The 25,088-nt window shown below is 44.9% G+C and overlaps 1 protein-coding gene across 10 annotated transcripts in view; it reads left to right on the forward strand.

Moving 5' to 3' along the window:
• Positions 1 to 25,088, forward strand: part of NIN (ninein) — a 94,045-nt gene that overhangs the window by 30,878 nt on the left and 38,079 nt on the right. For all 10 annotated transcript variants that reach the window (XM_058540587.1, XM_058540585.1, XM_058540590.1 and 7 more), the window contains 11 exons: positions 31 to 200; positions 12,135 to 12,174; positions 13,474 to 13,664; positions 17,495 to 17,641; positions 18,134 to 18,301; positions 18,797 to 18,933; positions 19,245 to 19,385; positions 19,632 to 19,806; positions 22,345 to 22,455; positions 22,829 to 22,918; positions 24,898 to 25,036. In XM_058540587.1, the coding sequence (XP_058396570.1) occupies positions 31 to 200; positions 12,135 to 12,174; positions 13,474 to 13,664; positions 17,495 to 17,641; positions 18,134 to 18,301; positions 18,797 to 18,933; positions 19,245 to 19,385; positions 19,632 to 19,806; positions 22,345 to 22,455; positions 22,829 to 22,918; positions 24,898 to 25,036 (1,509 nt within the window). The remainder of the gene's footprint in view (positions 1 to 30; positions 201 to 12,134; positions 12,175 to 13,473; positions 13,665 to 17,494; positions 17,642 to 18,133; positions 18,302 to 18,796; positions 18,934 to 19,244; positions 19,386 to 19,631; positions 19,807 to 22,344; positions 22,456 to 22,828; positions 22,919 to 24,897; positions 25,037 to 25,088) is intronic.

Genomic DNA, 25,088 nt, shown 5'->3' on the forward strand with positions numbered 1-25,088 from the left:
TGTGGCCTCAACTCTTTTCTCCTTCCCCAGACTGCTCGCTAGAAGCTCAGCCCAAATACGTTAGAGGTGGTAAGCGTTATGGACGAAGGTCCTTACCTGAGTTCCAAGAATCCGTGGAGGAGTTTGCAGAGGTGACAGTGATTGAGCCACTAGATGAAGAAGCTCGGCCTTCACACGTCCCAGCTGGTGACCACGATGAGGTAAGAAATGGGGCAGGCACATCCATCTGGACCACAGGTGTGGATACCGACAGATACCCACATTACTGTGGTGCTGAGACAGGAGAACTGGCAGTGTTTACGGCTTTTCTCAGTTACCGGCTACTTGCTGATCTTATTATTTTCCGTTTGGATGTGGACAGCTACTGTTTCTATTGTTTGGATGTTTCCATCTCTGCTTCAACTTTTGGAGAGCTGACATTTCTCTGCGTGCTTTGTGTTTATACATTTTTGAATTCCATTATCTTCATGTTACCTGGGGTCTGCAGCTTCTAGCCCTCCTTGGGGACACGTCTGTCCCTGGCACTGTCATTTTTAGTTTTGTAGAAAGCTAACCAACTCCCTCCCTGTAGACTCGACCGCAGCGTCCAGGACAGGGAGGAAATGAGAGGGTGGGTGTGGGCCTTTGAGAGGCGGCATCTTATCTCCTGTGGAGTAGAGTAGCTTTCAAACTCGTTCTTGTCGCGGTGCTCCGTGTTGCCAGGTTCTTCCTGCTGGTGCCACCGCGCCCAGGCACGCCTCGCTCTGGCAGTCAGCGAGCTTCTGCCTCCCTCATCGCATCTCCCTTCTTTTCATTCTACACGGCGCCATGATCTACCAATAAAGGAGAAGCAGTAACATGTTCTGTGTTTTTTCTTCATGGCTCGTTTACCAGCATCCCATTTATAGAACATGAGTGAAAATGCCATGCTGAGCGAGCTCTAAATATTTCTTGTAAATCCCAGCTCAGACTGGGGATGCAAATATTTCAGATGCTAATATAAACTGGAAAAGAGACAAAGTGGCTCAACTTTCTCGAAATAGTCTGTGGCTTGTTGGTGGATTGGAGTGTGTGTGTTCATTGCTGTCTGATGGTTCCACATTCAGCTTACTGACATCTACAGGAAGCTCGCTCCAGTAATGTCCCCAGCAATCAGACATCTAGCATCTTCAACTTTCCAGAATACCCACCACCCCAAAGGTAACTGGAAAGAGCCCAAGAATTGAGCAGAAATGAGCTTGGCCATAAGTACTATAACTTGGAAGACGCATGACTGGTCTGCAGATCAGAAGTTTGCACCATTGTTTTAATGCAGGTGTTACCTGTCCTCACAATAGAAGTGAAGGAGCAGTGCAGAAATGTGAGCGAGGAGAGGGGAAGAAACTCCGCTGGAGAAGAGGAGAGAGAGAAACCACACAAATGGTGTGAGAGCCGTGTGGGCGAGGTGACGGCTGGGGACAGGAAAGGCCATGAGAACAAGGAGGAGGACGCTGCGTAGAATCATGGCACCGGGGCAGCCAGTCTGGGGCAGAGGCTGCTTCCCATCTCGGTTCAGCCAGCTTCAGACCCTTTCCTGGGTCCCTTTGAGAATGCAGACAGGGCCCTTTTCCCCATGAAACACATATACTCACATGCACGAAAATGTCACATACACAATTGCAGGGAGGCAAGTACTTTGCAGACTTCAGTTATTGGAGCGTTCGCAGTATTTGTCCTGCTGTCAGGAAGGCATCGTTTTATGACAGTCTGTTTCCTAACCCTGAGCAGTGTGGAGTGTACGGGAGACACTTCTCCATGCGAGAATGGTGAAATATGTCTCAGCGCTCTGGGGGTGGGCTTCTGTTATTGGGAAAATGCGTTCAGGTCTAGTGTCTCCTTTCTCCAGCTCTTTTCAGTACCCGAGGCAGTATTATTTGGTGCTAAGAAATTCAGTGATTACTTATTTTTCGGTAAGACAGTTTCTCCTTACCACCTGGGGACCCAGAAAGCTCATAGGCAGCGCTGGCTCTGTGCTGGCAGCATGATTCTTGTATTCCTGTTTTATCTTATCTACCAACTTCCAGAGAGATTTACTGTTTAAAAAGTGAGACCCTGGTTTCATGTATAAAGATAAGAGTCGAGGCCTGAATCTGGGCGAAACCTTGCTGCCTACATCTTAGTAAAGGGCTGTGTTGGGGGAACCATCTCACCCCGATGGACTCCGGCTTCCCTGACTCCTCCAGAACCTCTTAGCCGAGACCTTTGACCTCTATGTAGAAGCTTCTAGTGTCCAGCTATCCACCGCCAATAGAACAGCAAACAGAGGCGGAGAGGGTCGTTTCTCTCGATGTCTGTCTCCCTGAGGACTCCTCCTAACTCGACTGCAAGAGTCTACACACGCCCCAGAAAGCTCACAGGAGGACCAGATTGTTGTCTTGTTATCTCTTGTTTTACCCTGTCTTTCTTAGATTGTTGAATGTGGACTCAAACCAAAGCTCATCCAGCTGCTTTCTTGCCTAAAAATGAAGTGTTTTGTGAGCGGAATTGAGCCTGTCAGTTTTCAGATCGATTCATCACTTTACCAAATTAATAGCTTCCCATGTGACGTGTTTGATGTTCCTGTGTGCAGTAAGAAGGGCCAGACCCAGCTTTGTGCCGGAACGTGGTCGTAGGTCACCCGCGCTGCCCCCACGGATACAGTCTGCCGGCCTGGTTTCATCGGCCTGTCCGTCTTACTGTGCACTGTCGTGTCAGGAAAGCGTTCTTGTTTCCTGGCTGGTTTCCATAGCAGCCTCAGCAATTTAGGGCCACTTGGTTGGCCAACAGAAGTTCGTACTCTGGGCAGCGTGGGCTAGTGCTGGAAATACCCCCACCCCTTTCTCAGAGCTGTCCAGGTCTCCTCGGAGTGCCAGGCAATCTTCCCTGTTCTAGAGTGGCCCCCAAATGGGCGATATGGGGAGATCTCGGTGACCTGTGGGGTTTATTTCCTCTTTACTTCTAAGGAGCTCAGGCTCTGTCAGGAGTCGTTTCTTGTGCTCTTGGCTTCTTTCTGCTCCCTTCTGGTTGCCTGAGGCCCTTGGTGTGAAGAATGTACTCCTTGAGCATGTGTGTCGTCAGTAGCTCAGACTTCATCTCAGTGCTGCTGGGCGTTACTGAAGGAGGGAGTGGGGCCGGGTCCCCCCCTCACCCCCCCCCGCCCCTTGAGGAGCGGTCCTGGGGGGCTGGCGACAGGCCCTCTGGGTTTCCTTCTACTCCGGGGTCCAGGCTCAGGGCAGGTGGGACTCCTAGCCTCCTTTGACTGCAGTTTCTCCTGCTCTCAGACATGCCTGACTTTTCCTCAAGTGACCTCAGAGGTTTTCGATGAAGACCAAGGGCCTGAACCTGTTGTGGGAAGTTAAATGGAGGGAAGTCTGGCTGTGGCCACCCAAAAGGAGGCTAAGTTTAGCTCTAGGATGAGTCACCTTATTATTTTACTCACCTGAGGACTCCGGGAGCCGTGGGCAGTGGAGTGGACTGGTGTCACCGCCCTTGGAAAAGCTGTCCACGGGGTGGCTCACTTCCCTGGAGGGGCTCGTCCTGTAGGGACACGAGAGCCATCTGTTGTCTGAAGGGTAACCAGTCATCCGCCGCCCTCTGGGGTTGTTCCATGGCAGGGGACTTGGTACGAATTGACAGTTCCTTCCTCGGCTCCTGGGGGACGAGTCACAGCATGTTTCCTGCATCCCTCCTCAGGAGGCCTTCTCTCATGCATATAACCAAAATCATAGGTAATTCTCAGGGGTCCTGCTTCTCTGCAGCCCACCCGTGACTCCACCCTCTCCCACCCACCCAAGAAAACAGAAATGCAGGCCAGTGAGAGCGATGCTGTTACAGAGGTTGCTTTCAAGTAACCAAATGTATTTTTAGTGTATGTCCCACGTGAAGCTTCAGGCTGCGTTGGTTACAGTGACCCGGAAATCCTCTCTCTACCAGTCTTGGTGCCTCGTCGTGATGTGGTGCCTTGTGGGGTGACGAGTGCTCTACCACCTGAATAGAATACATGAGAATAAACCTTGTTCTGAGGTGTTTCTGGTTGTGTTTGACTTTTGTTTCATTTCACATGTTAAAGCCCTAACATATAAATTGTAAAGATTTTAATCATCTCCATCCTACCCACCCCCCCAGCTTTATTCAGGCAATTCGATTCTTCCCTGCTGAAACAGAAAATATATAACCCAGCTGTGAAGCATACCTCCCTCCCAGGTTCAGTTACAAGGCCAGAAAGCCATTCCACGGGGAAAGACCACTGTGATCTTGCTAAATTTTCAGCACTGAAATGGGTGTTTCAGAATTTAATTTGGAAACTCGAAAGCAGAATGTGTTAATTCACAGTGACAGGTAGGTGCCAGTTCAGCAGAATTGAGCCTCCACCTTCCAGTTCAGTGTGTTTATCTGGCAAACGGACCCCTGGGGAGTCCGACCTCTCATCTCGGGTGGTATTGAAAGGAAAGGGGTGATTTTTCTTTTCTCGAGGGATCGTTTTCACTCGAGGCAATCCAGTTGGACGTTCTATTCTGAATTAATCCAGACTAACAAAGGGCACATTCTCAACTCCAACCTGAGGTGTGATTGTGAGAGGGTTTTGGTTGTCATTGTTTTTGCTTCATTTTGTTAAGAAACAGAAGAGTTCTGAGGTTTGGAAGAGTAGTTGTATATGCGTCACACAATGACTACTGACCTTGAATTTTATACTCTCGTCTCTTCTAAGGGGAGGTGGACGAGGTAAAAACAAAACGAATCTCAGTTTTCCTCAGACCTGGTGGGAAAGGGTGGGCAGTCACCACAATGGGCCGGGCCACTCCACTTTCTGCCCTGGTTGAAAATAGGGGGCACTTTGTTAACTGTTTCCCTCCACAGGGAGTAAACCGGGTCTAGTAAGATTCTTATCAAGAGCAGGAGGCTTTAAACAATGGTTTCTTCAACTGTGGACAATAGCAGTGTAAGCCGAAACCGTGTGTTCGTGAGAACCTGAGAGAACAGTCAGAGCCGATCCTTGCATTCGCCCGAGAATGGACCAGCAAGTCAGGTCTGAGCTGGGGCTGTGGGGGCCGGAAGGTGGCTGGTGATGGTTGTTGAAAAACTGAAATAAAAAACCCACAACTGATTTACTACCCTCCATAAAATCAAACTTCTTCAAGAAGTGTTAAACTGACTTAAATTCTCCTTATGTTCATTTTCATGTATGGATAACTTTGCAGTTAAACATCATGAATTATTCATTTACATTGTGTAGAGTAAATATTTATTTCTGGAGCAAACTTCTTAATAACTGAGAGGTGGTCTGCTGAAAGCTTTTGTAGTTGAAATGTATCTATTTCCCTGTGATTCCCTGTTAACGTTTTTTGTTCTACCCTTTGACGAAGTAGACAGTTTCATTACTGATACCGTTTATTTCCATCAAGTGATATGACATCATGAGGATAGGTTTTTTATTAATGGAATTCCAGTGTTTCCCTTTATATTTCTTAAGTCTTAGATCATCTGGCTATTCCCAGAGATGAAACACACATTCAAGATGCAAGTGCAGATCACTTGGAAGTCATGTAAAGAAGGCTCTTCAAAGATCCTAAGACGGCTCTCATCTCTCCTGACAGACGCAGCTTTCAGGCTCTGGGCTTTGTTGTTCTGCTGAGGCTTCCTGACCTGATCCCGGAGGGAATTCCCCCGGATCTGCCCCACCCCCACTTCCTTCCAGATCAACAATTTCTAACATTTATTTTCTGACTAGAAATAAAACAGACAACACATCAGAAATTAACAACTTAATTTTAATGATAATAGCAACATTTTCCAACTATACCATTAAGTATTTTTCAAATAGAAAAGCAATATTCACTGTCTGTCGAGCAACTCTGAACAGGATACCGTGAGCAGATGTATTAAAAAATCCCTCTCCTTTAAGGACTTTAAAATCCAGTGAACCAAAAGGAGTCCCCAACCTTGGTAGGAGGAGAGGCTTAAGGCTCAAACTCTTTTAATTCAGCATTTCTTTCCCCTGGCAGTACTGACACTTTTTGGCAATCTAGCAGGACCCATCTAAATGTGTGTGCCTTTAAAAATCATATGTTCCCATTATCCTCAGCACTTACTGGTAGCTTTTAGTTGCTTTTAAAGAGAAAGGACCTGATTTGCATGCTAGTCATGACAGCCCTGCCACTGAGCAGCTCGTCCTGGGTTCAGAACAGAGGGATGGGCCGGCTCTTTGCTGTCAGAGGCGGGAGAGCAGGAAGTGAGCGAAGTCCCTGGAAGCGTGTTCCTGCAGAAACAGCCAGGGCCCTCAGCTTCCAGCACCCGGCTCAGAGTGCAGCTGCATAAATATTTAGGACTGTTAGTTAAATACGCTGCAGATGCTGTGTGTTGAAAAGTCCTCGAATTTCCATCATACGCCTTCTCTGAGACTGATTTCTGTTTTTCTTCCGAGACTGCCTGTGCTCAGCTCAGTGTGCCGCTCTGGTAAAATGGAGACGACAGCTCGGTTGTTTGGGGAGCTTGGTTATTCTAGTAAATTTCCTTCCTCCTCTCTCTGGGCTGGCAAGGCTTTTTCCTCTCAATAAAAACAAAATCTGCTTAGGGCTGCCAATCAGCTCAGCACCCTCTGCTGGGAGAGAATAGCCCACGAGCGCCCCCATAATCGTTTTAATTAGCCGTCCGCTCTCAGGGGCACAGAGGTCTGAGCTGGAGCAGATGGCCGGTGGGGGCTGTGGCTGGGCTATTGTGGGCAGGGGCCCGCCAGGCCTGTAGGCTGCAGATGCTGGCCCGGCCTCGGGGCTGCATGCCCGGGATCCGAGAGGCTCGGGCCATCTGCTCCACCGTCCAGCCAGCAGGTGTCCCTCCAAAGAAAGCATTCCTGAAAACCATGCCCCCACGTGGACAGGGCATCCCCGTCCAGCTGTAGGACACCCGAGAGCTGACTGCAATGGCCAGCCTGACAGACACAGAGCCCACAGGACAGAAGCGGGGCTCCCTTTGTCTGCCTGAGGGGGTGGGGGCTCCTTCTGTAGCAGCCATTCTGGGGCCAGACAACCTCTGACCCTCTCCCCTCAGTGCGCTCTCAAGGGGCTGTTGGCCAGCGTGCCTGGCATGTGGTGTGGAAGGGCAGGCAGCCCCTGCCAGCTGTGTCCACCCGGGGACACTGTCCACAGTGGGGAGGCCCTGCCCCTAAGTTGAGTCAAAAGTTGATTCTTCATCACAACCACGTGCTCGAAGCTGTAGTTTCTACAGTCTCCTCTGGGTTTGTTCGTAAAGCTGTTTCTTTCCTCTGCCCTCCTCCTGGTTTTGAACAGCCAGGTAGTAGGAACAATAATAATTGTAGTATTTATTTACTTAGACACTTAGCACTTGATTTATAGCAGGCACTGCTTTACGTGCTTTCCAGAGATGAGCACCCCTCGGAGGATGCCGAGGCACGCTGGGCGTTAAGTGACTTGCCCGAGGTTGCACAGCCAGGAAGTGGTGGAGCTGAGATGGAGCCCAGGGGGTCTGCCTCTGGCTTCCAAACCCTTCACCTCATCGTCGTTCCGGCTGAAATAATAGCAATAGCTAACGTTTCCTAAATGCCAGGCAGGTGCCACCACGTCCCCATCAGTGGGTCGTCCCCATGGTGCAGATGAAGGCACCGAGGCTCTCTCAAAGCGGCAGAGCCAGGCCCAATCCAGTGTCGCTGCCAAACCCTGTGACGCGCACTACCATTTGGCCTCCAGAGTTGGGAGCAGCTGAAGTCCCGCAGAATGATTTTTTAAAATTTGTGAATATTTATTTTTTATCCAGTGCGAGGCTACATGTGATTTCAAGGGAAGAAATTAAAAATCCTTTTTCATGATTTAGTATTGAGAACACACTCCAGCAATCGTCCCTCCCTCCTCCCCTGATTTTCCAGAGATTCTTGTGATTATCTGCTTTCTAGAGCGCAGGCTGGTCTGTGCCTGGAGGCCACCGGCCAGGCTTTCACTGCACTGGGGAAACGTCAGCTATTAAACCACCGACCGCTTTCCAGAACGATGCCTCCTGTCACTGGTGGTGTTCCAGGAGCCAATGATCTAATCCCCCCAACCTTCTAACCTGCCTTCCCTCGCTCTCCCTCTGCTTTTCATTGCAACTGCTGGCTCCAGGCAGTGAGAATGAAAATAAATGAGCTGTGAATGAATTGAATTTCCCTCCCTCTCCCCGTCCCCTGAAATTGCAGTTTAATAACAACCATTTAGCCACCATGTGCTTACCTCCCTCTTATTAAAGCAACAGACCCTTGATGGAGACAGGGAAGCATTGCGCATACATCTGGGCAGTCAACCCCATCTCCAGTTGAGCAGTCTTGGAATGAAAATGTGGCTATTAGCGGAAGTTTGCTTCTCCTTCTAGCAAGGCTGGTCCTGCTTACACAGGGCCATGGGAGAGATGCTTGGGAAATTGTTACCCCTAGAGATTTTAAAGCAGTTAGCCCTGACCCCATCACCACTTGCCCTAAGAGTTTGTGTGAAATCATTTAAGCTGCCACTGCTGCCCGGGGTTTAGAAGGCTGTCCCGTCCCGGATGCTATTGGGTTGGGCTGTCCTAAGAAGGCCTCTTTTGGAAGCTCATGGTCATAGTCCCCAAGGCAGGTCTCAGACGAGCGTCCCTGATCTTTCCACACTCTGCTCAGCTTCGGAGGCACCCTCCTGAACAGCACCTGGGCCCCACCAAGCCTTCTCCACCCTCACGGGTTGCAGGGAGGGAGGACTTGCAGGGTTGCAGTGTCCACACCAAAGGGAGGGGGCTTTTTGTTTCTCCCCACTCCCTACCCGCAGGAAACTCCTTCAGTGAGAATTGAGGGCAGGTGGGCAAAAGAAACAGTGAAGTTGTACCTATTTATATTACATAAGCAACATTTATAACAGGAAAGAAAATAAAATTGTCTCCCATATGCCCTCAGCCAAATGTATCTATTTTTATTATCTGTTTCCTTCCAGTCTTTGTCTAATTGTAGAAACATTTTGCCAGCAATAATCATAGTGTGGATAACATTGTTGTTATGGTCTTTCATTTAACATTTCAGAAGATGTTTTTCCGTTTTCTTACATGATTTTATAATCATACTTTTAATGACTACATTATGATGTATCATTATACTTTATGCCCGTTTGTTGAATATTTAGATTGTTTTCAATACTTTACTCTTACAAAAAGTGCCATAATGTACATATTTATGCACATGCCTTTTTTCTTTCGTTTTATTGCCATCGGAAACCATGTGAGGTTATTGAGTCAAAGAATATGAACGTTTTTGTGGCTTTTGATACATAAAGCCATTTTCTTTACTAAAAGGATCATATACGTTTACATTATCACCAGTACCATATAAAGAGGCTTATGTTAAATCATAACCTTGAGGTAATAAAAGTCATATTTTAAGTGCTTTGCTAATTTAATGGGAACAAAATGATTGCTTGGTTTTAATGTATATTTCTTCTTTGATTGCTGTTAACATGAAACTTTCCCCATATATGTTTAATTGTGTTGCCTCTTAGGTGAATTGTCTTTTTGTATTCTTTGAATATCTGCTAGAGACATGACATTTTTCTTACAAGTTTATAGGAATAACTGATACCTCCCAAGACTCACCCACATTAATTCTTTAAACTTAAACATGGTAATGAAAAATAATCTGTAAATATAAATTTGTGTTACATAAACACATGTCCAATAAAAATAATAATAAATTTTTATAGTGCTTATTATGTGCCAGGCACAATTCTAAGCGTTTTACCCAGCTCAGTGATCTATGTACTGTTTTACTCTCATTTCATAGATGGGGAAACTGAGGCAAAAGAGGTTATTAAGAAACTTGTCCAAGCCCAACCTAGTAGGTAAGCTGGCTGCAGAGACAGGCCGTCGGGTTCCCAGGTCTGCGCTGTGAGCCCCACACTCGATCCTCGTATTAGTTAGGGGTGACAGTCGGGAAAGAGGGCAGCAGGGAAGTCCTGTCCTGGGCAGCAAATCAGATATGTGCACTCAGTCCCATGGACGAGGTCATGAGTCATTGGAAACAGGATATTGGAGCCTCTTGCTCCTCTGAACTAATTGCTCACTATTTTAAATGAATTGAGAAGTGAGCAAATGTAAGAAATAAACTTTTGTGTAGCAAGATACGCACCTGTTGCTTTAGGAATTGTTACCAAGAGTTTTTTGAAGGTGTGTGTGTGTGCATTTTTCCTACTGTAGATCCCAGTGGGGGCCTTCTTCCCTGCTCGGGTCCAGTGGCACAGCATATGCCCCTGCCATCTCTCCCACCAGTTTGTGCTGTTAAAAATCATGCCCTGCTTGTTACCTGGTAGGTTTTATTGTGACCAGTGGTTCTTAGATCATAGGAACCTATTTTATTTGTTTTAGGTGGATTTAATGGATTTAATTTCAGGGTATTTCCAACATATATGCTGAATAATGAATTTTCAGAACTTTGGATGCCACAGTAATCTGAGCATTTAAATCATTGCTCTGTTGGATGAGGAAATAAATGTGGAGGGACAGACAGGATCCTTTTATTAGTGGGGCTTTATTGATTTAAAATTTTTTATATAAAAATAGTTGAATTCTGCCCAGAAACATAATGTAAGAAAATCCGTGGAGGACTGTTTCTTCTACTGCTTCCTCCCCACCCCCACCACATCCTACATCCACCAGGTTTGAAATGTGTCTTTATTTAGAAATGCGGGCTGGTAAAGTTGTAATCACAAACAGACAAGCAGGAATCACACGGTGCCCCGATTCCGTTTCCACAGGCTCCATGTGACTTAGCGACTTTCAGTTGTAATCTGAATGAGTTGTAGGGAACCTGTATATTTTGAGTTATGGCCTTTTGATGTCTTCTGTGTGGCAAGAATAATCCATCTCAGCATCGTCAGTTTGGGGTTTCAGTTTAGTGTCACAAAATGCGGTGAGCTCTCTGAACTGGTGCTCTCTTCAGTATCTTTCTAAGTAACGCTGGAACTGTGAATCCTACTAGACAGTGTCCTTCAGTTACAAGGAGAGGACTAGCATGAGCAGCGTGGAGAGGGACCAAGTAGATGGGCTTAGGGCCTGAAAGAACTTCAGCTCACATCACTGAACAAGCGACTGAAATTCAACGTTTAATCTGAGAATTTCAGGTGGCACACCATCTGCCACGAGAAAGCCAAGCTCTGGAGACAGGAGTTAACTGGGCTTGTTTTCCTGATGTCGGGATTCTAAGTCAGGTCGTCTTGTACCATCAGCCCTCGCAGAGAATGGGCTGGTTATGTGTTATCAAAGGCAGCCTTCTTCGTGAAGTTGGGTCTTTGCTGAGACAGCAGCTGGGTTTTGAAAGGGGACTCGCCTTTTCTCAGCAGGGTTTCCTGCGATGGCTATAGAACCTCCCGACAGGAGTGATTAGGCAGCTCTCTAACTGCGGACCCACTTGTTGCTGCTGGCCTGAAGCTGCCCTGTGCCCTGCCAGCCAGTGGAACAGCGGCGGGGTTTTGGTTCTGACTGGTGCCCTTGGAGGGTGTGTGTGCACACAAACCACAGCTGTGTGCTGTGACCTGGCAGACCCAGGGGTAACACAGCCCGATAAGGGGGCAGAATGGTCCAACTCAGATAAATGTCACTGCTGTCAGTGTAATTTACCGGTGATGTGTGTTTTATTTCACTTGAGCTTTCTAGCCTGCCTGTTGGGGTTGTGTTTCTGTCTCCTCACGGTGCCACAGACACGCTGGGCTCCTTCCTGCCTCCATGCTTCCACAGACAGTAACTGCTCCCTTCTCCTCACTTGGCTGTCTCCAGCTGCTGGCAGCCAGTAAACATTTATTGAAGAACAAATTCATGAATGCATGCGTACAAGTGCGTGTCGGTTGACAGATTCTGAATATTAGCTTTGGCTTAGTTTTACTGGTTGTGATAGGTTTTGCTGGTGAATAAGTGACCTCCCAAATGTGAAAGGCAAATCCGTGGTGAAATACTGCAGAAGGCGGGTGGTGTTTCTTAGGGGTCTCCTCATGATTGGCTGGTTGACTGAGGAGAGCCCACCTGGGTGGAAGCTCTGGCGGGTCATGCGACTCACTCAGATGACGATTTCAGAGCCAGAGAGATCTGGTCTTGGAGAAACTGAATAGGTTCTAAAGTACACTAACGTCCTCTCTTGCCTTCCCCAGCACTGGAAGACGCAGCACAGCGAGGAGTACGAAGCCGAAGGTAGGAGCTGAGTGTGTGCCGGCCTGCCTGGGAAGGAAGGCTGCCAGTCCCAGAGCACTCTCCACCCGCTTCCTGCATCTCCTACCCTGCTTCCTGACAGCCTTGCATGCTGGCGGCCAGCTAAGAAGTGACCTTAACAACCGCAGCAACAAAAAATTCATTCCCAATTGATAGCTCATAATTTGAAAATCCTAGCCTTTAACATCATGCAAGATATGGCAACTAAGACGTAGAATTTCATGTATGGGATAATTACTCTTATATGGACTTTGAAATTAATCTGCCAGCAGTTCTAAACTAGTGACCTATTAAAAAATGCCTTCCTTGACAAGTTTCAGATGTATTTAAGAAGCATCAAAACGCATTGATCTTCTGGCCAGTAGGTGGCACTGTGGTTCAGCTGACAGAACCCAGCCCGCCCACAGCCTCTGCCGGTTACCTGTCCTGAAGTGTAATTACAGTGTCTTCTCTGGGTCTCCAACCCGCAAAGACGCTGCCGTAGTGGGCTAATTTCTTCCAGAAATAGAGTAGCACTAAATGCTCTTCTCAACCCTCCAAGGTTCTTCCAGGCACACAAAATTGTACCAATAATTATCTCATGTTTAAGTAATGGCTTTACAGAATCTCCAATATATAAGTGGAAAATTTAGCTACAAGTGAGAACTTAATGAAGGATAAATAGCTTTTGATTTTTAAGTAAGTAGTTTGATCCTTAAGTCTTCAAATAGAACTTATCCTTAATATATAGATAATTAGTAACTTGCAGCTTGCAACCATTTATTCTTTGAAGTGGGATTGTAGGTCAGAATGCTCATATGTGTAAAGATTTGGGGACAGGCTGATGTTGAGATTTTTATGATTATTTTACGATATTTATCATGAAATTATTTCCTTTTCAGTAAAGGCAGTTCTGGTGCCTAGACTGGAAAGAAAGTAGAGACAAAGTCCGGTAGCTAGTTGAGGCAGGGCATATGAGGCTCTGTGGAATGGCTCTCAGCCACCCTTCTCTTACCATCACGCCAAAGCCTGCGCCCGTCTTCAGTTGTAGACCCTCAGCGTGACGCACAGGATGTGACATTTCTTACGTGGGTGTGACTGCCAGTCAGCAAAGGTGCCTGGTGGCTCTAGTTGCAACCTGAGTACCAGTGGTTCCGTTTCATTTGAACTTCAGGATCAAATCAGAATGGAATCAACATTATAGTCTTTTTCTTATATTACTCTCAAAAAGCACATTTTTCGTTGAGAATAGGCTCTCTTTGTAATTCCTTTGGGGACGACACAATGTATGCTCTATTTCAGGCCAGTTGAGATTTTGGAACCCAGATGATTTGAATGCCTCACCAAGTGGGTCTTCCCCTCCCCAAAACTGGATAGAAGAGAAACTGCAGGAGGTTTGTGAAGATTTGGGCATCACCCGTGATGGTCACCTGAACCGAAAGAAGTTGGTGTCCATCTGTGAGCAGTATGGTTTGCAGAGTGTCGATGGAGAGGTAAGCCTCACATCATATTTTTATTCAAGAATAATAATCATGGTGAAAGCTACACTGGCTGCAGGCTAGGAACAGCTGTATTTGGGCTTCCTGCAGCATGTTCCAGAGACTCCATTCTTTTTTTTTCCTAGGAAATAGCCACGAAGAGTCTGTCTTTGAGGAGCTCACATTGTGTTGTAGAAAAGAAAACTTGACAGTAGCTGACACTGACTGAGCCCATACTGTGTGCCCTCGCTGTGCTAAGCACGTTACCCCACATTGTCATCAGACACCGGCTCAGCGTGGCCGTGACGTCAGATATGTCTGTAGACGTGGCTGCCACAGAGCCACGTGTGGGAGAGGTGTGGAGGGAGGAGTAAGCAGGGAGTTCAGTAGATCTGAGTTGGGGAATATTTTAAAAGCTAGGCTGATGAGTTTAGGTTTTTGGAGAGAAGCTCTCAATATCATCCCTGGGTTCTTCAGCAGACTGAGTAATATCTGGGAAAAACTTACTTTTACAGGGCACATTGGTGTAAAGAGAGCCTTTGGTTAGGAGACCGGCCAGGAGCCGTATGGTATTCTGATCAGGAGGAAATGTAAAAGGGTAGATTGGTGGTTTTGAAGTTACAAAGAAGAATGTTGAAGGCGCCCCCAAAAGACTCTTGCTTGTTAAAACTGTGAGCTTTATATTCTCTGAAACATTGAGAGGAGAACTAGCAGGACTGGGTGCATGAAGAGCCATGAAACACAAGAATATAAATAATTCCAAGATATGCCTTTCAAAGAGCTGAAAGTAGGATCAGACGGACTTAGAGTTTAGGGCACCAGTCATGGCCTTATGAATCTTTGATTATAATGATATTTGAAACCATGCTGTCTGCTCACTCAGGGGATACGTGGGATTGTCTTCCTAAACCAGAAAGACATTTATCATCAAAAACTTCCAAGTAGCCTGGCCTGCAGGAAAGCCTTTTTTCCCTTCTCCCTTGTGTACATGGCTGTCACATACCCGGTGACTACCCTTGTAATGGCTCAGTAGTCATTGATTTTTCCATGGTGGCTGTTGAGTCATAAAATTAAATTCATCCTCCTAAATTATGAACCAGTGCAATGTGCAGAACCTTGGGTTGTTTTTGCCAAGAAATATTGCACAAACTTGGATTATTTATCCAAGAACAGTTCTTGGAATAAACTGTAGCCATGTGCGAGGAGTTGCATTTTCTTCTGTATGGAGTTTCCAAAACCTGGGAGAAGAAGTAGCACATTAGTTATTGTCCTCTGATCTGAGGGTGAATAAGGGATTGCTTATTGAATATAGCTTTTACTTAGTGTTTTTCCTCCAAAAAAACCCATGAAACACTATCGTACTTTGTATTACTGGCTCTGACCGCAGAGGAGCTAAAAGTCCAAGATGATCTCATCAACATGCAACTTGGACCCTAGAATTTTATGACTGGAAGCCATTGTGGGTTTAGTCCCCCTCATTTTATAGATAAAGGAAGTGAGATCATCACTGCTTGTTGCTGTTTTCACTGTCGTGTGGCTGTAACTAGTCCTCTGCTTCCCAGAAGCAAGGACGACTATGGCTCAGGGATGGCAAAGCGTCACCCTAGATGCCAAATGTGGCCTAAGGCTATTCTATTTGGTCTGCCCAATACTTTTAAAAATTGAACTTTGTTAGCCTCTTGAAAATCAGGACATTTTTCTGAAAATCAGAAGATTGGCTCCATTCTGCTGGCAGGGAGAAGCAGCTGGCTCCTTTGGACAGGGCCTGCCCTCCCAGGTGTTCTGTTTGCTGCTTTACGTGGCCCTACTTTCTGATGTCTCAACCCCGTCCCGCCTCCCTCGTTGACATCACCCTCCTGGCCGCTCTGGGTATTTAGGTTTGTGATTCCGATTCTACTGCATTATTTCCCAACTTCCTCATTGGGAAACCGGCCATCCAGAGAGCTGGTCGGTGTATGGTGGGGAGTGAGAGTGTCCTCAGGGTTCTGGACGCAGCTCCTGCACAGGCTGCAGAGGGCGCTCCACTTGTCCGTTCACTTCCATTATTTCCAGCCCAGCCCTGCCCGCCCACCCGCTTCTGAATCCACATCCTCTCATGTACCACGTCCCCTCCCTCATGTACAGGAACAGTGGGACTGACCTGCTCCACCACTCTGAATGGCTCAGGTGATGGGTGTTTAGGCAGTCTGGAAGCTGTGCATTGATTTGGCCAAGGTCACAAGGCCAAGCAGTGTGGAGCTAAGGTTAGAGCCAAAATGTGCTTGTTAACTTCAGTCAGTGCACCTGGATTTTACTGTGACTTCAGCTTTGATGGCCCTGAAAGCCTTGTGCTCTAAGAAAGCGTTCTCTTGTTTGATAACAACAAGACAGAGAAGCTAAGGGGTTGTGGCAACCTCAGAATTGTGCCCAAAATACCTTTCTGTTGGTTTCATCATAATTTTCTGTTAGGAACTGTTGCTTATTCCAAAGATTTCCTCTCTTTAGAATGGTTTTCTTGTTTCAGAGTCCTCTCCAGAGGAAGTGTATAAAAACAAGAATAGAAACAGATATTTCCTATTGGATGTGAATTGGAAAAAAGCATTTGAGATAAAAGAAATGCCTCAAGCACTTACATGAAGAATAAGATCAACAATTAAAGGATGACGCTAATCCTAGCAATAGTCCAGATTTATGAAACAAATGTTGAAAGTTTGAGAATGCATTACAGAGAATTTAGGCCTTTATTACGATGGACCCGATTGTAGGTTCTAATAGAACAAGAGTAAATTTGTTGCTTATTCTGTCTCCTTGCTACTCAGCAACAAGGGCATCCCCTGAGAGCTTGTTAGAAGTACAGAATCTCTGGCCTGACCCCTAGACTTACTATCAGGGTCTGCATTTTAACAAGATCTCCAGGTGATTTCTGTTTTGTGCATTGGAGACATGTTCCTGTAGAAAAATCTTAGCCCCCAAAATAGAGAGGAATCTGACTGCCAGTAGGAAGGAGGTCTTTGCCTTCCCTCCCTGATTTGTGGCATCAGTGACTCACGCTGTCTCAGTCCACTTTCCGTTCCTCTGTTGAGTGAGGGAGCAAGCCGTCTCCTGGGCAAGCCTGGAGAAGGGGCTGTAGTTCAGCCTCCGCTTCCCCGGTGTATGAGGAGCACTACTTGATTACTGTCAGAGGGGGCAAAGGAGCCAGGCAGAATTCCCTTCCTTTGTGTCTCTTGGAACCCTCCTATGGTACACACAAATCCTTCTTATCCAATCTTAGTTTCTCCTGTGCTAAAGCACTGAAACAAATAAAAACCACCAAATACAGTGTTGTTCCAAGTAATGTTCTAAATCCCAAGTCGTGGGTTTCAGAACCAAACTCTTAGATCATTGCAATCTGCCCCAGAACAAATTCTGCTGTGCTAACAGAGCAATTTCAAAAATTCAACATAAGCAAAATATGTGGAGTCACCATAGTGTAACGGCTTAATGAATGTCCAACTAATTGCTTTTGCTACAGCACTGGGAAGCTACATCTTTATATTTTTAAAGTAATTTTTTAATTTGTAAGGATAACATTTAGCAACATTAAAGATTACCTGTTCTAAGAGTGTGAGTAAAAGAGAAAACAGTTAATTGCTAAGTTGCATAAGATTATGAAGATGTTGAAAATTGACTTTTATTTAGTTTGTATGAGAGAGAAGGATATATTACTGGAAAGGAAAATAAATTCAATGAAATGAGAATATAGATGCATGTTATATTTCTGGAGTCCTGGGATCAACAGTGGTGCCAATTTCTATTGGCCAGAAAGGTATTTTGGGCCTTGGGTTATTTTGAGTGAAATATTTAAACATGTGGTTACCCTTTTCTAGATGCTTGAGGAAGTCTTCCATAATCTTGATCCTGATGGCACAATGAGTGTAGAAGATTTTTTCTGTGGCTTGTTCAAAAATGGAAAATCCCTTCCACCATCAGCATCTACTCCATATAGACAATTGAAAAGACACCTCTCCATGCAGGTAAGAAATAAAGAAGAAGTGGTTTCTTTGTGAGTAGAAGTTAAAACCCATTTGAATAATTTCTAATGAATTAATCTGTTGTCTGAAGAAAAATACTGATGAGAAAGAGGGAAGCAAAGGAAGAGTCAGAAAGAAAGACTAAATTATTGGGAAGGAAAAGTTGGGTTTGAGAAATGACCATAAATTACAGAGTGGGAAGACCACTAATTATGCCCCTTAATGTCAGCTTTGGGTTGGAAGAAACCTGGTGTTAAGTAGAGACACATCTCATCTATGTCAAGGAACTCTCTACCAGATCAATTGTTTTTGATAAGCTTTGCTTTCTTGCCTCACTTGGGAAAGGAGATCAAAGGGGCTTCGTGACATTTTTTCCAGCAGTGTCAATTAGAGAAACATGTTTTCTGCTCGTCGTGGTCAGGACTGACCAGTCTCCGTCTTGACCAACATCTAGTTGAAGCGCCTGAGCTTGCTCAAGTCTCTCTCTTCCTCCAGTCTTTCGATGAGAATGGACGACGTGCCACAACCTCATTGGCAATGACGAGTACCATTGGCTTTAGAGTCTTCTCCTGCCTGGATGATGGGATGGGCTATGCGTCAGTGGAGAAAATTCTCGACACCTGGCAGGAAGAGGGCATTGAGAACAGCCAGGAGATCCTGAAGGTGTGGCAGCTAAAATGGGAGAAAAATGACAAATTGGGGAAGGGTTGAAAAATTCTGGTGTTTTTTGAAATGGTGATTTGATTTGATTTCTCCTTAATGATTCTTCTGTTCACAAGATCTCAGAGATAAGAGGTAACTTTTCCTACCCCCTTTAACCAGGAGTCTGTTGCTAATTTCTTTTCACATCTTTAACCCCTAAATTATTGACAAGAGGAATGCTCTTAACTGATCCCTGGTTAGTAAAGATTAAACTACTGTGTTCATTTATAGTGCCAGGTAGTATTTTTTTAAACATGCAAATAACCATGCTATAGTTTCCTTAGAGAGAACTTAGTTATGTTCTAGATTAAAGATTGTTCCTCAGCAATCGCTAAAGAAATACAATCATCCAGCTTCTAGACATTAAATTCAGTTTTCTGAGTTTGTGTAGCCTTCACATCTTCTGCTTTCAGAGGATAGGACTAGTGATTGCCTTGACCTTGTTCTGATTTCTAGGCCTTGGATTTCAGCCTCGATGGAAACGTCAACCTGACAGAATTGACGCTGGCTCTTGAAAATGAGCTTCTGATCACCAAGAACGGCATTCACCAGGCGGCTCTGGCCAGCTTTAAGGCTGAGATCCGGCATTTGCTGTGAGTTGAGTGGAAGGTTCACCTGCTCCATTCCCTTTCCTTTGTGTCCAGCAGGTCACTCAGAGGCTGAGACGCATGTCCTTCCCCCTGTGTGCAAATGTGCTGAGCTCCCGTCATCTCACTGCTGTGGATGAGGCAGCCTTAGATTCACATGTGGGCTTTGAAGTGCGCTGTGGAATGTCTTTTTGTTTTGGAGGGTTGGGTTGTCTTGGTTTTGTTTTTGTATTGAAGCAAGCCAGATGAGAGCCTTTTTGGGTCTACTTGTTGCTTAGAAACAGCTTCCCTTTAACTCTGTTGATTTCTGATTCTAGGGAGCGAGTTGATCAAGTGGTCAGAGAAAAAGAGAAGCTACGGTCGGATCTGGACAAGGCTGAGAAGCTCAAGTCTCTGATGGCCTCAGAGGTGGATGATCACCACGCGGCCATAGAACGCAGGAATGAATACAACCTCAGGTGCGACCAGTAGGGCCAGGCCCCTCCTTTCTTGCCACCCAGGCCCAGGGAGGGGGGCTCGGCCTGCTTCTTGGCCGCAGCCGGCTGGAGTGACTCAGGTGTGGCCAGGCCTAGAGGAACGCAGCACACATCAGATACTTTCTCAAGGAGCTTCCCATCTCTGTGACTCTGCTTCCATTTTTGGTGGATCTGCATAGGGACCTCTGAGGGATTTGATGGCAGCTTGTTGGTCTGTCCTCCTCACAGGAAACTAGACGAAGAGTACAAGGAGCGTATTGCAGCCTTAAAGAGCGAACTCCGAAAGGAGAGAGAGCAGATCCTGCAACAGGTGGGCAAGCAGCGTCTGGAACTTGAGCAGGAAATTGAAAAAGCAAAAACAGAAGAGAACTACATCCGGGACCGCCTTGCTCTCTCTTTAAAGGTAATCGTCCCATTAATCCTGTAGTCCGTGGTCCCTGCCGGGGACAACACATGGACAACCGCGGCTCCGTAAGAGGGCAGGTCCGCACAGGGCTCAGGCCAAGGATTCCCGCAAGTTTGCCCACCGGGGTCATGACCCAGACATGGCAGAGTCCTGCTGGGATCTAGATTTCAGAGGTATCCAGGCCTCTGGTCTGCCAACGGTGTTGATTAGTGTATCTTGTTCTCCTCACTCCCTGAAGTTGCACTGGGTCCTCAGGCTGTTTGGAACCTGGTTGATACCTTCTGCCTTCCCCCTTGTTCTTAGCTGATGGCCTCATCTCTTGCCACACAAAAGCCATCAGTTTTGTTTCTCTGCTTCCAAACGTGCCTTTTTCTCATACATCCTCTCCTTTCCTCTGCCTCAGCAGAGGTAGTGATCCTCCACTTCACTGGACTCTGACGCCAGATAATATAGTACAATGTAGTCTAGAGGTAAAGCAGGGAGCTCTGGACTCAGACTGCCTGGTTCCAATCCAGATACCACTACTTACTGGAAACCCTTAATCGAGTTCCACAAACCGGTTTCCTAATGTACAACATGGGCACCCTGGTAAGAGCTACCCTATAGCATTGACATGAGGATTAAAGGAGATGCTCCATATACAGTGTCTGGAAGGTCGTTAAGTACATAGGCAATAGTCACTCTTGTTGAGGTTAAGAAAGTTCCTGAAACTCCACACTTCAAAAACTGAGTTAATTCTCACTCCCTAACCAGCAAACTGCTTCCTCCCCTGAATTTTCTCCCTCATCTACATCATCACCATGTGCTGTAAGTCACAGAAGCTAAAATCCTCAGCCACCCTCACTCATCAGCCTCTAAGTCCTGTTGATGCTCTGAAATGCCTCTCAGATTTATCCCTTTCCTCTCCATTTCCACAGCCTCTGATTGGCTCAGAACTCATCAGGATTTCTCAGCTGGCTTATGTGCATCCTTTCTTCTGTCTATCCAACCTCCATGTGGCCACCAGAGTCACTTCACTAAAGAACAATTACACTATGCCATTACCCTTTGTCAAGAGCAACATGGTAGCACTGAAGGCCCCTGCACGGGGCTCATCCTCATCCCTTTCCAACCTCAGGCCCTGCCTGCAGCCACCAGCGCGTGCCCGCAGCCCCTCTGCACCTGCTGTCAGCTCTCTCATTCCTCAGTGGGCTTCATGCCCCTTCACTGCCTTCTCCAACACCCCAGGCCAAGTGACTTTTTCGTTCCCATTACACTTACTTTTTTCTTGCCAGAAGACAGTGCATTTTCCATCACATCATAGGTAACTGTATCCTCTTCTGTCCCCCTCCCCTCTGTCCAGACTGTATGGACAGAAACAGAATCTGGTTCCTGTCTCCAGAGCACCAGCACAGCCCTGACACACCGAGCTTGCTCCTGATTGTTCTAACGTTTAAATTTAGACATACTTGGAAAGATTAGAGTTAAAGAATTGATATTTTGGGGGAAGGTAGTTTTTTCTAATGCTTCAAGAACATTCTTTTTAACTCCATATTGCTGTGTGAGGGTGTGAACTAGAATGTATTAAAAATATACTGGCTCTATATTCTTTTGGCAAAATGTACTTTGAAAATAATGTTCTTCCAATCAGCTTTTAACATTGGAATAGAAAATGTCAAATGGCATGTCTGTGTGGTTTTACTTATTTTTTTAGCTAATGTGGGTGGAAATCTCTAACAATTATTATATGTACAAAAAAAAACCCCACCTTGTGTGGACCTCCATTGATGTATTTCATTATAACAATTTAAACATATATCAATTATGAAAAATCTGTATGTGTAGCTTTTACATCTTTAAACCAAAGTAAAATTCTAAATTAGATATAAACCCAACTATATCATCACCAAATGAAAATTGATTTTAGAGTTATTCTACTTTTCATAGTTTTTCTGAGTTCTCTTTTTCTGTCACATGAAAAAGGTATTCTGCAACCAGTTTTCTTTCATTTGATATGAAATTTTTCATGACATTAAATTTTCTACTGCAATGCTGTCCAATAGAAATACAATGAAGCCATATATGTATTTCCAAGTTTTCAAAAGCCACATTAAAAGGTAAAAAGAAACAGGTAAAATTAATTTTAAATCACTTTATTTAATCCTATATCTCCAAAACATTATCATTTTGACATGTAATCAATATACAAAAATTATTATTGAACTGTTTTTCCATTTTTGTACTAACTGAAATCTGGTGAGTATTTCACACTTACAGCACATTTCAGTTTGTACTGCACATACTTCAGATGCTCAGTATCCACGTGTGACTGCTAGTGGGTATCATATTGGACACACAGTTCCATAGGATCAAAAAAAGAGGAGGCAGACTCCTCTTTGATAAGATAAATATCAATTTCTTATATTTACTTTTGTGTAATCTGCTGCTGAAACTTTCAAGATGAACACATTCAATCTAGAGCACAGATTTATGCATCATATAAAATGGTGCCACAGTTTGCTTATTTTTTCATCTGTGCCTGTTTAATTTCTCCAGGAAAACAGTCGTCTAGAAAATGAGCTTCTGGAAAATGCAGAGAAGTTGGCAGAGTATGAGACTCTGACAAACAAACTTCAGCGAAATTTGGAAAATGTGTTAGCAGAAAAGGTAAGTCTGTTTGAATTCGATTTCCTGATATGCACCTCAAAGTGTATTTACTCAAAAGAGCAGGAGCAATGCCACCAGAACATTCCTGGTAGGGAGTTCTTTAGGGGCTAAAGAAGTTATCCTTTCTGCAGGGATGGACTCTAACAGGCTGGACATGAGGGAATCCTTGCATGGCTCTGAGAAAGGACCCTGCCTTAGTTGAACACATCCCTCCAGCACGTCCTCCATGTCATCCAGCTGGTGGTGTCTCTGCTGAAGTGTCACATTCCTTTCATGCTCAGGAGATGGGCTGGGCACAAGAACAGGCCTGTGGTATGTCATAGGTCGAAGGAGGACACTTGGGAAGTGACAGCTTTGCCCTTCTCCTTTCTAGTTTGGCGACCTTGACCCCAGCAGTGCTGAATTCTTTCTGCAAGAAGAAAGGCTGACGCAGATGAGAAATGAATATGAGCAGCAGTGCAGGGTGAGTGACTGCGAGGGACCTGGTACGCAGGGGAGTGCCTGGGATGCGGTCCCACTCACCGTTCACTGGCTGTGGACCCTGAGCGAGTCACTTAACCTGGGGGGCCTCCAGTCCTCCTCTGCGAGATGGTGCACACACAAGTGCCCAGCGAGCAGGGTAGTTGTGAAGATTCTTCACAGGGACATAATGAGCAGGTAACACAGTGTCAGCTGTCAATATTATTAGTTGGTATTCTGAAGTATTAGGGAATCATGCAAACTGCGTTTACGTCTGCCTTATCTAGGTCAGAAATTGCTAGTGCATAGAGGAAAATACAGTTTTATTCCAAATGAAGGAATAAGTGGTCATGTTGATCTGCTTATTCCAGAATTAGCCTTTCCTGATCCATCACTGCAAACCTTATCTTTGTCCTACGGGTTTTTTTCTGAATACATTCCTTACTTTATTTACAAAATGCAAATGAAACAGAAAGCACTCAAGTCTTTAGCTAGTAAATCATGATGAATTCCTACTAGAAGAGACAAAAACATCCTTATACATAATAGGAATCTTTGATTTTTTGACAAAAGTAACTCTCCTAAGCTTAGGAATTTGGGGATTTTTTTTCTTAAACCACAAACACTTGTTTATTTTAACAAGGTAAGCATAACTGAGTTCTAACTGCTTTAGATGAAAATTGTACTTGTGTGTAGATGAGAAAAACAACCACCTCCTTATGAGATTGCCCATAGCCTGCCTTCTCAGGAAATATATGTGTATACTCTGAGAAAAAAAATGAAACATTTATGCTGCTTTTACAATTAAGTTTTGGCTCTTGGCTCTAATCAAGTAGAGATGTTTTCTTTATGTCTTTAAAGTTAATTATTTCATCAGTACAATCTATTGGCTCTACTTCCCCAAATTCCCCAAATCATCCTCTTCTTTATTTTTTTAATAGCTTTTCATAACCATATAATTCACCCATTTAAAGTGTACAATTCAATTGTCTTTTAGTATATTCACAGAATTGTGCAACCGTTACCATAATCAATTTTAGAACATTTTCGTCACCCAAAAAGAAGCTCCCACTCCACTTAGCTGTAATCTCTCCCATGACCCCCAGCCTAGGTGACTAATAATCTACTTTCTGTCACTCTAGTTTTGCCTATTCTTTACATTTCATATAAATGGAATTATACAATATGTGGTCCTTTGTGACTGGCTTTCTTCATTTAGAATAATGTTCTCAAGGTTCATCCGTGTTGTAGCATGCGTCAGTACTTCATTTCTTTCCATTGCTGAATCAAATTCCATTATATGGCTATACCACATTTTATTTATCCGTTCATTAGTTGATGGACATTTGGGTTGTTTTGAATATTATGAATAATGCTGCTGTGAACATATGTGTCAAGTTTTTGTGTATTCTCTTGGCTATGTACCTAGGAGTGGAATTGCTGGGTCATATGATCACTGTATGTTGAACCTTTTGAGGAACTGCCAAACTTTTTCTGAGGGGTTTGCACCATTTTACATTCCCACCAGTATGAGAGTCCCAATTTCTCCACATCCCTGCCAACACTTGTTACTGTCTGTCTTTTTGATTCTAGCCATCCTAGCAGGTACAGAGTGGTATCTCATTGTAGTTTTGATTTGCATTTCTCTGATGCTAGTGATGTTGAGTATCTTTTCATGTGCTTATTGGTATATCTTCTTTGGAGAAATGTCTATTCAGATCCTTTGCCTAATATTGAAATGGGTTATTTATCTTTTTATTACTCAGTTGTAATAGTTTTTTATATATTCTAGTTACAAGTCCCTTATCAGATATATAATTTGCAAAAACTTTTCTCCCGTTCTGTGGGTTTTTTACTTTCTTGATGATATCCTTTGAAGCACAAAGTTTTACATTTTGATGAAGTCCTATTTATCTATTTTTTCTTTTGTTGCCTGTGCTTTTGGTTTCATGTCTAAGACTTGTGTTGGTTTTTAAACTCCAGATATTACAAGACCAAGTGGATGAGCTCCAGTCTGAGCTGGAAGAATATCGTACACAAGGCAAAGTGTTCAGACTTCCCTTGAAGAACTCGCTGTCAGAAGAACTTGATGTTAACAGTGGTTGCATTGAGCCTGACCGGGGTAAGCCATTCAGACACCATCTTTATGGAGTCTCTGCCTTTGACTTTTGTTT

This window comes from Diceros bicornis, chromosome 5 (assembly GCF_020826845.1).
Source record: "Diceros bicornis minor isolate mBicDic1 chromosome 5, mDicBic1.mat.cur, whole genome shotgun sequence".
Lineage (NCBI taxonomy): Eukaryota > Metazoa > Chordata > Mammalia > Perissodactyla > Rhinocerotidae > Diceros > Diceros bicornis.